The sequence below is a fragment of the Camelina sativa genome, chromosome 11 (assembly GCF_030686135.1).
Source record: "Camelina sativa cultivar CO46 ecotype springtype chromosome 11, ASM3068613v1".
Classification (NCBI taxonomy): Eukaryota; Viridiplantae; Streptophyta; class Magnoliopsida; order Brassicales; family Brassicaceae; genus Camelina; species Camelina sativa.
The window spans coordinates 9,794,781-9,812,315 of NC_141890.1; the positions used below are offsets into that span (position 1 = coordinate 9,794,781).

Below are 17,535 nucleotides of genomic sequence, written 5' to 3' on the forward strand. Positions count from 1 at the left end.
CTTTCCAACACAAAGACCAACTAAGAAAACAAACCTGCTAATTGCTCAGATTCAGCAAAGGATATTTTACCGACACATAGTTATCGACTTGTATAGTTGTTGCTTGGTCAGCAATCTTTAGGTTAGGGTTTACCTATGCTGTATATATACTTTGTATAAGCCTCGATGAATACACACACAAAAACATTCTATTCTTCTTTACACTGAACAGTGAAATTGCAATATCACTGAGAAATTAGTCATGAATGCAACATACATACTTTTGATGGTCTGCGTCTGCAATGTAACCTCTGAATCTGATTGTGAATCGAAAAGGAACAACCTTTCTCCCTGAAAAAAAAAAAAATCATTTTTAATTTTACTCTACAAAGTAATTCACCAATTCCGGGAAGAAAAAAAAAAGTAAATAAGCCAAAGAGAACATATAATACGATAGTGAGTAAGTACTCCATGAGTTCCTAGATCCTTCTTCTTCAAATTACTCTTTTAACTCACTCGCCATATTCCGGCAACGGTGTTGGTGACGAAGGCGGTAGAAAACTTCAGTCTTCTCCTCCTCGCCGATTTAACCGACATCGTTTCTATAGTCCGGTTCAAGAAAACCGACTGGTTAAGAGAAAACCTCCCGGTAAATTGTGGTAATTAATTAGCATTTTCTACACACGTTCATTGGCCAAATGATTCAAGTTGTATGTTTATGTTTTGTGTTAAATCTTATTTATATACATAAACTCAATTTAAACCGACCCGGTTCTTGCTGGAAAGAAACAAAACCAAATTGGTGTGATACTACTTAACCGGAGAATCATACTTGGAAAGTTTCAAACAAAGTTACTACTAACTAAAAAAACAGACTCATTCACTCTTTATCATATAGTTTATCTCCTGAAGCAATGTCTCCATATTAGGCCTATTGTTTGGAATCTCTTGTGTACAGCTTATCCCAATCCTCGCCATTGCAACCGCCTCTTGTTTATCAAACTCTCCACGGAGATATTCATCAATGAAACCGTTGACTTCTCCATCTTCAGCTGCAAGTCTCAGTGAAGTTGTAAGCATGAGTTTGCCAGAGATTATCTGGAGTATGATGACTCCAAAGGCGAAAACGTCGGTTTTCTCGGTGAATTTTCCGGTTGTGACGTATTCTGGTGCTAAGTATCCCATTGCTGCACTTGTTTTGAGTGCTGAGAAGACCATATCATCTGCTAGAAGGTTGTGTAAACCTGAATCAGCTATTAGTGGGTTGAGTTGCTCATCGAGTAGGATTTTTTCGACTGAGATGTTTCGATGAATTGTTGTATGCTTCTTTTGTTGATCACTTCCATGTAAGTAAGCAATACCTGTAAGAGATTTTTGTGTGTTAGATATACATTTTTGTTTCCTGAAACAAACACAAAGAAGTGATCAAAAGATTTAACCTTTTGCAATCCCTTTCATGATGGAGATTCTTGCAGGCCAAGCAAGAATTTGATTGGTTTCTTTTTCTTGTAAATCAAGAAAGTTCGAAAGCTTTCCTTTTGAAGCAAAATCATAGATGAGGAAACACTCTCCTCTGCCTCTAGAACAGCAGAATCCGCGTAGCTTCACTAGGTTTTCGTGTGACAGCGAAGATAAAAGCTTTAGACCGTTCATGAATTCGACTTCTTCGTTCTTGCAACTGCTTATGTTGATGCTTCTGATAGCTACCGGAGAACCATCTCTCAGGACTCCTTTGAACACTGAGGTGAAGCTGTTTCTACTCATTAGGTTAGCTTCTGAGAAACACTGTGTTGCAGATTCAATGTCTTCTAAGTTAAACCTGAAGCTACTATTAACAACAAAGAGATGAGGCTCTTGTTGTGAGAACTCAGCTCCGTTTCTGCTATCACCTAGCGGATCCCATTCTTTGGTGTAGGCAAGACTCACGAGAGGCGATGCACGGAGATCTTTTTGCTGATCTGTGCTGAGTCTTCCCTCGGAAAACTCAGGTGTGTTACTAATCTTTTGCTTCCTTCTTCTGTATCGAAAGAAGGTTAATATAGCGGCACCAATCAATGTTATAGAGACGGTGATCACGCTTGATATCAACGCAACTTGTGGGAGTTTTGATGAGGATTTGTGGCAATGTGTTTGGTTGCAATGCTTCTGGAGATATACGGACTCAGAGATGTTATGAAGAGATGTCTTATCAGTGTCTGTTTCACCCGGAGGCTGCTTGAATTCGATATTTGCTTCATTGAAAGCAGAACAAGCTCTCAAAGAAGGGAAATCTATACCACATAATCCAGTGTTGTTCTCAAACTGAAATCTCCCCGACAACTTCTTGAGACCTTTCACAAGTTTAAAATAAATCAGTCAAGAAGCAGAGAGATAAAGCTTATACAAAGACATTTCGAGAATCATCATAACTCACCAGGAGGAACAAAGCCAGAGAGAGTATTGTTGCGCAAGTCAAGAGTATCCAACTGAGGAATGTTGGCTAGGGTTTTTGGGATTAGACCTAACAAACTGTTGAAGCTCAAATCAAGCCTGCTTAACATACTCAAGTTCCCCAAACTCCAAGGAACCTCTCCGGTTAGTTTGTTGTGTTGCAGAGACAACACGTTTAGTTTCTTCAAAGATCCAATGTTATTTGGTATCTTCCCTGTTAAGCTGTTGCAGCAAAGATCCATAACTGCGACAAAAGAATAGCAAAACCATTCAAAATCAAACAAGATGATATGTCGGTGAAGTGTGGTTTAAGGTAATTCAGCTCTGTGGAATCTACCGGTATAGTAAGATGCTAACCTTGCAAGCCAGTCATGGAGCCGATCGCTGCCGGAATCTCGCCGGAGAAGTTATTAACATTGAGATAAAGATCTGATAATTCAGTGAGATTTGTGATCTCTTGAGGTATCTCTCCGGAGAGACTATTGTAATGCAAGTAAAGACCTGATAAACATTTGAGCTCTGCAACTGCCGGAGACAATTTTCCGGTCAAACGTTTCCCTTGTAAAGATATGTTTGCAACTTTCAGATGCTGGTTACAGGCGATTCCTTCGAAAGATCCGTCGCATGGGTCGCCGTTAAACGTCCATGATCGGAGAAGCTTGTTCTCAGGGTCAAGCGACGATTTGAGCTCCATTAAAGCTTTTAGCTCTGCGTTTCCTTGAACACTTTGTGGAGTTGAAAGAAACATTGAGAGAAGAACAAGTAACGTGACACTTACGGCAGCCATTCTTGTCTTTACTACTGATCTTTAACTCATTAATAAAAGCAGAGTACTCTGTTTTATAGAGCAGAGTAATAAAGGAACGAAATTTATAGAGCAGAGTACTCTGTTTTGTTTTGGATTTTGGATCTATTTTTTTGTAAAACGAAGACAAGATATTTTGTGTTTGTTTCTCGGATTTGGAAAATTCTATCTTTCCACTCTTGTGAATAAAAAGTTATTCTGCAGAATTTTCTGGTTTTGGATCCGAAGAGAAAGAAGAAGAAGAAGAAGAAGAAGAACAGAGGCTGAGCTGGTGTCAAGTAGGAAGACAACACAATGCATTGAATACACTGTCTGTGTGAGACGGAGACGTGTACTGCTTTTTGAAAAGGAAAGCCATATTCTTGAATCTTGATGACTTTTTTGGTGATTTTTAACAGTTAATGTTCACATTTGTAAGTGGGGATGTGATGTAATTAGGTGTTTTGTTTATTTATGTCTATTTGCTCGAGATATTTGGGTTTATATCACTTCCTTTGCATTGGCTTAATTATGATTTAGACACATTTTTTGCAACATTTTTAGTATATATCTATATATCACATGTTTTGATTTAATTCAAAAATGTGCTTTTTGGTTAACCGTTTTGTAATTTGTAGACAGAAATAGATAGAAAAATTATTGTCAGCGTATTAATCAAACATATATACGTGCCTTTGTAATAAAATGGGAAAAATGTAGAGTGGCTTTAATGTGAGAAAACGATCTATCAAGTGTAGTTAAAGTTCATGTTTTGGCGATTGGCACTTTGTTTGGCTTATAGTTCACAACTTTTGGAATCATTTTGAAACTTGGATCATCAGTTTCTTCTTTGTCTCATCACTCCTTGGCCTTCGCTGCACATGCCACGTGCAACTGTTTACTCGTGCATACACATACACACATATTGACATATACGCGTATCCAAATATGAACGAGTAGATTTTTGGTTGGGTATGGTTGATTAAAGAATGTTTTGTTTAGATCTATATATTTCTTATAATGTTCTAATATGATTAGACTGATTTAGTTGATTTACTATATAGTATATAGTATACGCCTATAAAAGTCAATGATAGTATCGAGATTTAGGGACAATCATTCCACTAACTCTTTTTTTCTTCTTCTAATTAGTTGTGGACTATATTATATAGGTAAATTGATCTAAATATGCGCTTTATAAGATGATTAGTTATAGAAATACTATTTGTTGATAGAACATGTATTTAAAACCTAACTTGAATTTAGTGGAACATGGACAGTTTGACTATTATAACTTTATAAGAATCCAATGTGGTCTCAAAACATTCATCTCGTTAGATATCTTAGGTATGTACATGCTCTTTGTCACTCTTTGATTGGTACACAATTAAACTACATGTACTATTATTCCTAGGCAACTAGTAATTTCCAATTTTCTACTGTGTGACCGACAAATTAATAATGAATGAAATTGGTGAAAATAATAACAAAAACAAGTAAGTGAAGTAATCTAAAAGTACCAGAAAACGAGACTATTTGGGCTAAGATTTGACGACGATCTGCGTGCAGTGTGAAAGCATAAAACCTTATCAACGGCTATTTTCAGGTCTTGAATACATGAAGTCATGAACCACATTACTACTTTACTTTCTCTTCTTTTTTTTCTCCGGTAATTTTGATGTGGATGAAATTGTAGATCATTATTATTTTAGTTTTTTTTCTTCTTCCAAATAATCGTATTATCAGAATCGTATTATAGTTTAAGAATTTCGATATCAAAATTTCCATCAACAAGTCATTTGTATACCAAATCTCTCAGAGAAAGAAAAATATTATCTCAAAAACCATTTGTCTTTTATTTGTTGGCATTTGAAGATGGAGGAAAGAAGACTTTTGAGATGCTTTATCTCTTCTTTAATTACTTTGACCTTTACTTGATTGTTTTACTACTACTTTTGTCATTTTTTCCTTTTTCCAATCTCTTTTTTTATCACTAGTCTTGTTTGAATCTATATGATGTATTTTTATTTTTTATTAACTTTTGAATATTCTAAACTACTTTTTTGTAGTTTTAGTTTTGTTGTATAATAGTATATCTAAGTACACGTTTATGTGTGATTTGATCTAGAACTCTAATCTCTCTAGAAGGTTCAGTGACTATATTTTTTTCTCCAGTTTTCGTTTCAGTACGTAGTGACACATTTCCATAAAAGTGTCCATCGATTGAATTAACCATTCCCTTACGGCCTTACGTTATACATTAAAAAAACAGTTCTTACTTTTGGTAGTGCCGTTTATCTTCACAGTTGATTTTGTATGACTAAGGAAGACTAATGCACTAATCCCTCCACCATTATCGGTAGAATTGTCGACTTTTGAGCAACAAAAAGTATAAAACAGAAAGCAAACGTATATCGAAATGCAACACAAAAAATTTACAAAGCTCACTTTGAAATTTGAAAGCGTTATTACACCCATCACGAAACTAGTCAAATCAAAAGAAAAACAATCATATAATTTGACTAATAAAACACATTTAATCTTTAACTACTTATCAAAAAAACAATTTATCGAGTACAGAGAGATTCAATCTCAAAATGAACAAATGGGCACCGAATCAAATAGCAGGAACGTTCTTATCATCCCCAAGCACCAAATCTTCTTTCTCTCGCCATACCGCATGAACTTCGTCTGTGCGAAACCGCTGTGTAAAAGTAGAGTCTTGGATCGGCGTTTCAATACCGTTAACAAACGCAAGTAGACCCGTGTAAGCAATCATCGCTCCATTGTCAATACAGTAACGATCATCCGTTGCAAATAGCTTACCGTCACGTTCAGAGCACATAGTCCTCATCATGTCCTGCAAACGCTCGTTACACCCAACACCGCCAACTATCAAAACATCTTTCTTATCACAATGAGCCATCGCTCTTTCCGTGATCTCAACCAACATCGCAAACACAGTTTCCTGCAACGTTCAAATTACTCTTAAAAGTCCAAAACTTTGCATTCATGTGGCAAAGATATAACATTTAAGAACAAGTGATAGCCTTACTTGAAGGGAGTAGCACAAGTCTGCTGGTGTGCACTCGTTATTTTTGAGCTTCTCCTCTGCAGTAGTTTCAATATAACTCAAGATTCCACTGAAAGATACATCCATACCTTTAACAGCATACGGAAGATCAATAAAGTTCTCTCCTTTCTTCGCAAGCTAGTGAAAACAAATAACAACCGAGTTAACATTGTTCTCTAATCTTTATAGAACAGAGATGACATTACACTCTCTAATGAAACTAAAATCTACCTGTTCGATGTTATAACCAGGGCTTGGATCATTAGAAAGCTTCAAAACTCTAGCAAACCGATCCAAACAATTACCAACAGCAATATCAATGGTCTCACCAAAAATCCGGTACCTACCTTCACTATAAGCAATCACCTGAGTGTTCCCACCACTCACATACAGAACAATAGGATCAACAGAACCAGTAACTACTCTCCCCATCTCAATGTGAGCCACACAATGATTCACAGCAACAATTGGCTTTTTCCAAAGCTATGACAACACCCTAACAACAATGGCTGAGACCTGCAACGGCGCTCCCATCCCAGGACCTTTCGTATAACAAATACAATCAATTTCTTCAGGAGTTACTTGAGAAGTCTCAAGAGCTGATTTGACTAAAGGAAGAACATGGTCAAGATGATGATGTGCAGTCTCTCTAGGAAGGAAACCATGACCAGGCAGTGTTATGTAAGTATGCCGTGGATTCGCTAAGATTGTACCGTCTAATGTCACTAGCTGAACCCTCAAAACCAATAGCTATCATCTTCTTCTTCATATCTACATAAAGAACAACAAATTTAGGACTAGATGAAGTAAAAAACCTCAAACTTTACTCGGAACTAACACTAATTACAGAGTAAACGTTGACGATGATGAACAAGATTACTCATTTCATAGACTGGTATTGGTATTGAGAGAGACCCAACAATAGATTCGTATAAACCTTGAGTTTCGTTTCCTCTAAGATGAGAGAGCTCTAAACCCTAGAAACTCTTTTAATCCTAAACCTAGAAACAAATTCAATTCGAGGCACAACACAACGAACCATGAACTGTAGATTGAATTGAATCAAAACTAACCTCAGCTGCGAGATGGGCGGAATCAGAAGTAGCTCACAAAGCTCAAAGCCAAGCGAAATCAGACAGAGAGAGGTAAAGAAGAAGAAGACGGCGATGGAGACGCCGGACCGGGACAGGAAACGATGACGTTTCAGTTTCTCTCAGGACGCTATGTGATACGACATCGTTTCGCATGAGGTTAAAAAAAATATGAGCCTAGCCCATTTAGCTCCTAATTTTGGGTTATGATAAAACGGACGACGTTTGGGTTTTCCACCTAAGATATTTGTTTGAGAATTTTTTACCTAGCCCATATACTTTATTTTTTTTGGTATCAACTTTTTTTTTGGGTGGGGGGGAGAGAGAGGGCGGCCAAATGCAACCACCCTCAATTTATTCAATTAGAAATAAAATTACACCCACGTACATATATGTTGTTCCATCGATATCATGCAAAACAAAATGATTAACAACTACCGGCTGAGGCATCAAATAAATGAAAACTTAACGGAAGAGAAAATGTATAGTTAGTTAACCCGTTTGCAAGACGGTTAGTCTTTTTATACACATGAGAGATACAGACTATTCAGTCCATACAAAAAAAGACATAGCACAGCCGTATTAGGAAAGATAAGGGACACGAATCCTTAATCTCTGTCTTCAAGAAACCAACAACCATCTTCGAGTTTATCTCCAACTCGAGACGCATACACCCTCGCTCCCATGTTATACACAAACCATAATAGACTCCCCACAACTATGCTAGTGGTGCTCAGTCCCGTCTCAGAATTTTTTTTGTCCCTAGGCGTATAGTCTTTTTTGGACCTTTTTCATTATAGAATTTTTATTTTTATTTTTTTGGACCCCAAATGTTTAAGGTTTTTTGAAAAAAAATTTTGTCCCATGGCCACCGCCCCTCTCGCCCTAGCTTTAAGTCGGGCCTGGTGGTGCTGAACAGATGCCAATGTGTAAAGCAAACCCCCCTCGCCAATTGCCCTCCTCATCCCGCAGTACACCATTAGCAGCGGCTAAATCCGAGTTCCCATAAGACGCGCCATCCATATTAAGTTTGATCCAACCATTGCTAGGTGGTGTCCACCTAATCAGACGCTCCTCTATAGCCACCCCAGTGGCTCGGACCCGATAATTCACCTGAGCAGTGGCCACCTCCTTAGCCAAATCTTTGATCAACCACACCCAGTTCCTACAATTACCATCAAATCAAAGATATTGCCACACCGCCATTTCCATCCCCACCCTCCCACCATACCGCCATTGCAAACCCTATTGCTCACAGACTACCATTGACCTCTCCTCCTTCCCCCAGATTCCCATAGATCCATTACAACAAAGAACTAGCAAAAAAAAAACCGTAGTTTCCTTTGTGGAACTAGGCAACACCACACTCCTGCCATTGCAGGGCAGTCCCTGAGGACATGAATAATCGTCTCCTCACCACTCTTGCATACCCTACACAAACCCGAATCACTAAAATGCCTACGTTGCCGCTCAACCTCTGTCATTATCAGTTGATGTACAACCAACGAAAGAAAACATCGGACCCCCTCCGGTGCAATGACCTTCCAAACACGTTCAAATAGTCTTCCCATCCAAACACAAGGCATGTCTTCCGTGTTAAAAAAGCATAATCAGATTTTACTGTAAAATCACCATCAGCCATTTCTCTCTAAGAGAGTCTATCTATAGCCTCAACGACGATATCCAGAACCACTGCACCAAGTTCTAACTGGGTGTTTGTAGATATGACTGCTCCCATCCGGTTAATATCTCAGCCCCCACCATTTTGCCATACATCCCGAGCACATACATCCACTTCACCAAACGATAACTCACTTGTTGCCATGTCAATCAATGGCCGGTTACCTAACCATTTATCTTGCCAAAATTTGATGGTCTTCCCATCACCAGGCACCCATCCCAATCCTGGCATGACCACTTCCCTCAATCCCAACCCAACACTCCGCCAAATCAAGGACCAACTGCTCTTCACTTTCAACCAACGTTGATCTGTAACCTCCCCTACCCTATATTTATGTCGCAAGCCTCTGGCCCACGGACTACTCTTTTTATGTATCACTCGCCAACCTACTTTAGCCAGCAGAGCCTTGTTCATACACCTTGCAGACCGAATACCTAGTCCACCCTCCATTTTAGGCATGCAAACCCGATCCCAAGTAACGAGATGCAGCTTTCTCTTCTCTGTGGTGCTCCCCCACATGAAAGACCTTGAAATACGGTACAAACTGTCCAACGTTGATGCTGGTAAACTAATTATGCTCATAGTATAGACTGGTATTGAAAACATGACTGCTTTTGTAAGAGTCAGTTGCCCTGCAAGGCTGAGAAACCGACCTTTCCAACCAGACAGGCTTGAGTTAACCCGTTCAACAACTTCCCCAAAAGTTTCTTTGTTGATTCTCTTCTCTAAAATAGGCATACCCAAATACTTCCCAAGGTCGCAAGTTGATTGGATCCAACTCTCATCACTTAACACCTTGGCTATCAACTTTACTAGCGCATTATTCGTTTCACTGGGCAGAATTTTTGATTCAAAGATTCCCAACACAAACTTGATCACTGAACTTCCCAAAATATCCTAGCAGTGTTGGTAAAAACTAGGATGAAAACCATCATGTCCTAGAGATCTAAACTGCCCCATGCTTCAAAGTGCTCTCTCCACTTCTGAAGCAGTAAACGGTCTATTCAACACAACTAAATCTGCACAAGAAAGCCTGGCAAACCCCACCATTGGAAGCTGTTCTACCTCTTGATCCACATCATCCATGGAATATAACCATTTATAATACGCTACAGCCAGCTGCTCAAGATCCACCTCATTTGTCAGCCATTGCCCATCATCATTCTTAAGGCTTTCAATTCTATTTCTCCTGCATCTAATAATAGTAGAAGTATGAAAGTATTGAGTATTTCTATCCTTCAACACAATCCATTTTTCCTGAGCTTTCTGGAACAAGACCAATTCTTGCTGCTCAAGAACTACCTCTACCACTTTGTCAAGAGCCTCCTCCTGCAACAATAGAACATCATCCTGTCTCACCTCTAGTTCACTTTAACTTCTGAGAGTAATCGCTCCTTGCGTTGTTAAATTTCACCAAAAATCTCCCTATTCCACTTCTTCAGTTTCCCCTGCAATACCTGCAAAGCCTCTGGCATACTAATATCAACTCTCCACGATTGTGATAACAGCTCTTTAAAACTCTCATGTGTCAACCATACTGCTTCAAAACAAAAATGTCTCCTTCTTGGATCTCCTCTTCCCTCGGAGCACAACTGAACATATAAAAGGGCATGGTCCAATGATAAAAACGGCAAATGTGACACATTAGCCTCTTGCCATTTTAATCGAGCATGAGCATAACATAAGACCCTATGCAATAGTTTAGCAACAAAAGTTTGTTCCTCCCGACCTCTCTTCCAGGTAAATCTATTGCCCTTAAACCCCATATCAATCAATGAGAGTTCACTACACAACTCCCGAAAAGCCAGAGAATCAAAGGACAACTGCCCATTACCCCTTGTTCTCTCATCAAGCCTTAGAATGGTATTAAAATCACCCCCAATAATCAGTGGACCAACCAAAACAGCCAGTGACCCCCCCCCATTCTGACCATTGGCATAAACCTTAAACTAGTTATCGAAACCTATCCCATGACAAATATGATCCGCATTCTTTCCACCAACATGCGTCTCAAAAACAGCTAAGATATTTGTACTCAATTTCTTCAACATATACCTAATTGCTCTGCGGAAGTTGGGTTTATTTGCCCCACGGAAATTCCAAAACAATGCATTCACCATTACGACCCAATTTAAGCTCCAAACCACCGGGGAAAAAATTATGCAGTAGCCATATCCGCCACTTTCTCTGGCGGTTTGCGCTGCAAAACAAGTTTCTGCTGCTCACTCTCTGTAGTCTGATCCTTAGTCGACAAACCATTCTCCATCGGGCCATCCTGGACAACGCCACTTACGAAATCTCCTTCAGTCGACCGCCTCTTAAGTTCTCCACACGGAGGCGTTTCCTCGATGTAGATAAATCAGTCACATCTCGAGATGGACCAAACACCTGACCAAGCGTGGGTCGATTCGCTTGATTGTGTCTTAACTTAGGCCCATTGGCCACTTTAGAACCAATAGTCCCAATGGGCTTATTACACATGGCCTGTATATTTTTTGATCCCTCCATATGGCCCAATAGTCCGTTTCTCCAAAGGCACACCAATCCCTTTTGCAACAATCTTCTCAATCTTTGACTGATTCACAACATCAACATTTTCCATATTCCCATCACAAGGAGCAGTATCTTCCCGTATGGTAACAGTTTCCATAGACTCCTCTAACTGACCATATCTGTTAGACACCACAAGATTCTCTGATATCTCAATCAGGTTCCTTTCCAAATTGGCCCCTGATCCCCCAGCCTTGAAAGTAACTCTAGCCTATGGTTGCTCCGGTCGTCTCCTCAGTCGTCCGATGATTGTGAAACCATCTCCCGAATGTTGACTCTCCCTCACCACCGCAACAGTAGGACAATTCTAACATTCGTTCTAGACCACTAAGTTCCACTCTAGCATCCTAACAAAGACACATAGCAAACAACCGAGCTTCTAGAATATCCCCCTCTTCATCGCCTTGATCCAACGATCACACTTTGCATTTACCTGCGCCACAACACAAAAGAGAGGCGTAAGTATTACCAGAAATACTTAGTGAGGCAATCATTCCATCTACTGGGCTATACACACAAGCAATAAGATCTCTCATGCCACAAACAACAATAATAAAACAAACCAGGAACATGCACAAAGCAACACAACATAAATCGGTTACTGTCAGAAGGGTGTCGACCGACATCCGAAGATATCGACCGACACCTACTCGACACTTCCAAAACCCTAACGGTGTTGACCGACACCTCCACATGGTGTCGACCGACGCTCGCTAAGTCCCCTAGTCGTCCTCGCGTTGGTGTCAACCGACACCGATGCCGAGCAGCGATTTCCTTCGAACAGAACCTGCGAATCTCGCCTTCAAGCTTCCCCTTTTCGTCCCACACGATCCCAAGAACGAATCCAAGCCTTAGGAGCTACGAAAAACTCATAAACAACCAAAAGAACAACCACACAACACACAAAATCACATAAACAAAGATCTTAGCTTAGATAAGCCATGGTCATCCACTCATCTTAGCCAAAACAATGAGATCTCACAAACACACGACAAAACTACACCACCACAAGCTTCCCACCACGTTCCTAGCCTTGGATCCACACCCTCCAGAAGAAAACTCACATTTCAGAGACAGAGAATCCACCAAAACCTCAAGAACTCTCACAGAGACTTTGTTCTCTCTTCTTTCTCTCTTAGATGTGCAGAAATTGCTAAAGGAAGTGGAAGTCGTCGAGTTTCCCTTATAAACTCGAGTTTAGGGCTTCTCTAAACCAGCCACGCAAACCAGAGAATTGAAATCGAACCGATTTGACCAACCACGGTTGGTGTCGATCGGCACTACAGAAATTGAATTTCTGGTTCGCGGATGTTACAGGTATCAACTTGCATACACTTAGGAGAGCATCAAATGAAAAAAACTATGCAAAAAATATGTATAGATATAAAATTTAAAGTATATTGATAAGCTGAACATATTTGTCCTGTCAGAAAATTTTATATTGACTTTATTTTATAGATTATGTTATTATTAAACATGTTGATTTAATTATATTGTATTGAATGATGATATATTACCTGCAAAATAGGCGATAAATAACTTTTTCGAACAATGATTTCATTATTTCTATGATGCAATTTGTGTCGCAACAGTCAAATTTATAACCTATGGATTTGCATGCGCATTATAGATTTTTTTTTCCGCAGCGCACGAGATCACAATGGATGAAATAACCCGACCCGTTTTTTTAATAATAATAATATAATTAAATATCACGTAATATTTAATTACAATTCAAACAATAAAACAACATCTACAAATCCAATTAACATAAACCAACCATCAACATGCACAACGGAAACATATAAACCTAACTAACATTCATTACCTGCACTACAAACACAATGAGATGCGTGAGTATTACCAGAAATACTCAGTGAGACGATCCTCCCATCTACGAGCTATACACACAAGCAAATCAAGAGTACAACTACAAATAAAACATAACAAACCAGCCATTGAATAGAACATCCAATAACACATTCATCACACCTACACATCATCACACAAAATAAGTCATACAACCCAATCGCTCAGATAAGCTCATGGTCACACACTCACCTTAACAAGCTGATTTTAACAACAAATATAACCAGGAGAGACTCTCCTTGCATCTGAAACAGTCCAGAAACGTCCTACAACAAGTAACACAACCAAAAACAACCTTGAAGCAAACTAGACAGAAATACCAGAAAAGAACAGTCTCAAAGGCGAAACCCTAAAATTAAAATCAACCGTTAACTATCAAATCTCTCTGGTGAAAAGCTAGGTCCAGACGTCCCGAAGCTTTCCAAAAAATTTCAGCACGATCCAATCTCAGATGACACCGCAATGGATCCCAGAACACCCGCTGGTCTCAATCCGCGACTGAGAAGAAACGCCCCACGAAACTGCCGATATCTCCTAGAATATTAACTCCTAGAATATTGACGTCTCCAAGCATTTTACGACCAGAATTACCTCCCGTGGTCCGCGTAAAACATCACAATGTCATACTAACCACCATATACTCCTTCCCAAAAACCGCCATGACCACCACCAGGTCACACAGGAAACATCCCCACACCTCAAGATAGTTTCCATACACTTTCGAAAAATAGCAAAGATCTAACTCCCTTAACACTTTCCATATTTAAAAACCTCCTATTTTTAGAAACTTTCCATTTCCAGAACTGCATAATCCCTTAATCCATTCCACATCAAGATTCAATAAGAACTAATCATCTTTTTAAATCCTCTCTACAACATTGTCAGTAAATCCGCAATTCTGTCATCTCAGTCTGAGCAAAATCTGTTGCCACACTCACCGCACCCGCTGGACCTCCAGCAACACCAGTAAGCACATCGGCCACACCCTCAGGTTCCCACCTGACCAGCATAAATCTGAACCTCTCGATCAACACACATAAACTCCTCCCCCGAGATTGAACCCCCATCAACCCCGAGATCCGCATCCGGTCTCAACCAAAAACCTGAGATTGAACCCCCATCAATCTCCTAAATACACATATGGTTACAATGCTTATCCCCACGTCTTTGACCCTTTTACCCCCAACTCATCCGCTCTTAGGTCGCAACCTTCAAGCCATACCGATCTCACTCTCAGACCCCCCATCTTCGAGCAATACCGTCTCACCCTCGAGATCTCGGTACCAGGAGAAGCCCCATCTCCTCTGCCACCCTGAGTATATTGGTGTTCCGGAATTATATTTTGAATTGTGTTGAATAAATCAAAGATGTGGGTTTAATCTAATTAAACCAAGATTTAATTAAATCGATAATTAAAACGAAATTAATTAAAACCCACTTCTTCGATTTATTCAACAAAATTCAAAATATAATTCCGGAACACCGATGTTACAATGGACAACTTTGCCTAGAGTATATTGGAATCTCCAGTAAGTTTTGTATCAATAATGTTTAAGAAATTGTGTTCTTCAAAAATTTAACGCCAAAGCTTTTGTAGAAGTTTGTATACTCTTGATCCAATGGTCAAAAGACTTCCCATCTTTATATCGAGTTTAAGGTAGTAGTTTGTAAAAAAGTTTAGCTAGTTATTGTTAGAACATTACCAAAACAAATAATACAAGTGAGAAAGACTAAACACTAACAAAATGAACCAAAATAATTTCTTAAGCCATTAATCAAATAAAACCAATTGAGAAAAGTTGAAGTGATGTTAATTAATATATATATCTTTTTTTTCTTTAAAAAGACTCATTTTTCTTGTGATACGGAACCCTCACATGAGCTCATAGACAAATATGTTTGATCAAGTACTATACTTCTTTGTACCACATAGAAATTAAAATTATCATTCTTAAATCTATTTCAATAAAAGAATATATTTTATCCATCCCAAGATCAATACTAGATTTTATACCGAATTTTAACTTGGGTAATCTTTGCTTGAGTAAACTAAGAACTTGCATTTCTTAGGTTCTTAGTTTTATTTTTATCTTATAATAACTTATCATTTAAAATCACAAGATTACCTAGAAGAAAATGAATTGTTCTCCAAATTAAATTATTTATAATTGTAATCTACATATATATATACAAATGTATCCATCCTTACCCATTTAAGATCTCATTCTTATTTTTTAACAACTATTATTTCATGTGTTTTAGAAACAAATCTAGTATTTGGTTTATTTAAAAGATGTTAATATGTATTTTCTGAATATTATCTAGTGGAAGTAAATAGGAAACACCGAGGATTAACCAAACAACATAGATATTTATTAAACAAATTACATAGATTTATGAAGAAATGGTGATAAATAAAGGAAAATGATACAACATTATTATGGGATATGGAGTTCAAAGAAAGAAAAAATAAAAAAACATATGACTGAAATTATTGTTGGTTTTAGTTTTTAGGTAACAGAAATATCTGTTGAGTATTATTACTGATGCTTCTTAGGTAAAGTTGCAGATGGTCCCGCAGATGTTGATGCATCATTAATTATCTTACCATCATCCATCTTTTGATCTTCTCTCTTCAAGAGTTGCATATGTTGATTTTTTGCAACTGTGGTTAGCCTCTTTATTTCCTCAATATAAGAATTCAAAGAAGTTGATGTAGTGAGAAAACCATCTTGAATTGGAATATCAAAATATTTTGGCACTTGATCAGGTCCCACATTTGTTTTAAGCTCATTCTCTGCAAATTTGATATCTTGTTCAACATCATTAAGAATACTCTCATGGTGTTGTACCATCCCAAGAATTCCTGAAACGGGATCACGTCTACGAGCATCAGCCGCATAGCACAAAGAGTTGGCAGCAATCTTATGTTGGTCTTCAGATTCAAGGCTGTTGAGGATATTTGCAATGTTTTCAGCTCCAATGATTTGATTAACATCTTTAAATCTTGTATCGTTCGATGGAAAATATGCTTTGTATATGCAATTTGGGTCACAAATTTGTTTTAAGACCCTACAAATAGCACAACGGCTGGAATTCATTTCTTTTTGTTTGGTTTACTCCCTTATCCCCTAAATAAGAAAATTAAATGAAAAATAAATCATCAATACTATATATGTAGATTTGATATATATTAAAAATGATGAAAAAAATCTTGGTTCTTGAAATATTTACACAAATGAAAATCGAATCTCCCATATTAATACTACAAAAATATTTAATCATCACTTGTTAGTTGTAGTGAGCAAATATCTACATAAAATCTACCTAACTTGAGAGATCAAATGTTTTCCAAAAATTCCTATAAACATATTAATATCACGTGAATTATAAAATAAATTAGTAGATAAACCGAGATCACGTAATACCTCGATTGAAAATGTTAAAAGATCTTATATCACTAAAAAACTGAGAGTATTGTAAATTTGAAGGATGCCTATAATGATAAATTTGACATAGTTTTATAGCCTTAAGATGGCTAGTTAAATCACTAATTTAAGATAATATAGTAATATCCAATAAATAAGTCAAATATCAAACGTTTGACTTATTTATATTGCAATTACTATCTACCATTATTGTTACATTTGACTGCATACTTTTGTTTTTGGCAAGATAATATCATATTTTCCATGCATTATAATTGTTGGTCAAATTTTCATGCATTAATTATATGTATTTATATCCCCTTAAAATGTATTGTAATTTTTTTTGTATGTAGTATCAACATAAGATGTTATATTATTAGTTTGTCTATCGCACCAAAATTTGATCATTTATCCTTTTGAGTCACATTCTAAAAACAATAAAAATGAATGCAATTTTAGTTTATCAATCGATCGATAAATGTTTTCTATAATACTATTTGCGTCTGCGCACGGATTTGTGTTTTAATAGATAGTATTGAAATAATAAATATTTATATTATGTTTATTTATCTATTACTCAAAGGTAAAATTACTAATATGAATATATTGTTCTTAGCAATTATACTAACATTTTAAAAAAGAAGTAATTT

The 17,535-nt window shown here is 37.7% G+C and overlaps 2 protein-coding genes and 1 pseudogene across 3 annotated transcripts; all 3 read right to left on the reverse strand.

The window, feature by feature from the left end:
* Positions 1-700: 700 nt before the first annotated feature.
* On the reverse strand, positions 701-3,665 carry LOC104722776 (uncharacterized). Its single transcript, XM_010441001.2, has 4 exons — positions 2,767-3,665; positions 2,393-2,653; positions 1,419-2,309; positions 701-1,340 (listed from the first exon to the last, which is right to left on the reverse strand). Exons 1-4 carry the CDS (start codon positions 3,194-3,196, stop codon positions 856-858), a joined length of 2,067 nt encoding a protein of 688 aa, XP_010439303.2. The 5' UTR covers positions 3,197-3,665; the 3' UTR covers positions 701-855.
* A 1,962-nt stretch (positions 3,666-5,627) lies between these two features.
* LOC104722777 (uncharacterized) lies at positions 5,628-7,516 on the reverse strand. Its single transcript, XM_087471320.1, has 4 exons — positions 7,340-7,516; positions 6,498-7,037; positions 6,249-6,404; positions 5,628-6,161 (listed from the first exon to the last, which is right to left on the reverse strand). The coding sequence occupies exons 2-4, from the start codon at positions 6,696-6,698 to the stop codon at positions 5,811-5,813; spliced, it is 708 nt and encodes a 235-aa protein (XP_087327446.1). The 5' UTR covers positions 6,699-7,037; positions 7,340-7,516; the 3' UTR covers positions 5,628-5,810.
* Positions 7,517-15,808: 8,292 nt separating this feature from the next.
* On the reverse strand, positions 15,809-16,956 carry LOC147933805 (LOB domain-containing protein 32 pseudogene; annotated as a pseudogene). Its single transcript, XR_015570498.1, has 2 exons — positions 16,886-16,956; positions 15,809-16,588 (listed from the first exon to the last, which is right to left on the reverse strand). The product of XR_015570498.1 is annotated as an LOB domain-containing protein 32 pseudogene (transcript).
* Between the last annotated feature and the right edge of the window lie 579 nt (positions 16,957-17,535).

Bases quoted from the DNA above. Each gene is read 5' to 3' on its own strand.
- LOC104722776 (XM_010441001.2), bottom strand. From the start codon at position 3,196: ATGGCTGCCGTAAGTGTCACGTTACTTGTTCTTCTCTCAATGTTTCTT. The intron at 2,654-2,766 runs GTTAGCATCTTA...CTTTTGTCGCAG, and splicing joins CTCCATGACTGGCTTGCAAG to TTATGGATCTTTGCTGCAAC. The intron at 1,341-1,418 runs GTTAAATCTTTT...AATCTCTTACAG, and splicing joins CATGAAAGGGATTGCAAAAG to GTATTGCTTACTTACATGGA.
- LOC104722777 (XM_087471320.1), bottom strand. From the start codon at position 6,698: ATGGGGAGAGTAGTTACTGGTTCTGTTGATCCTATTGTTCTGTATGTG. The intron at 6,405-6,497 runs GTAGATTTTAGT...TGTTTTCACTAG, and splicing joins CTGGTTATAACATCGAACAG to CTTGCGAAGAAAGGAGAGAA. The intron at 6,162-6,248 runs GTAAGGCTATCA...TGAACGTTGCAG, and splicing joins ACTTGTGCTACTCCCTTCAA to GAAACTGTGTTTGCGATGTT.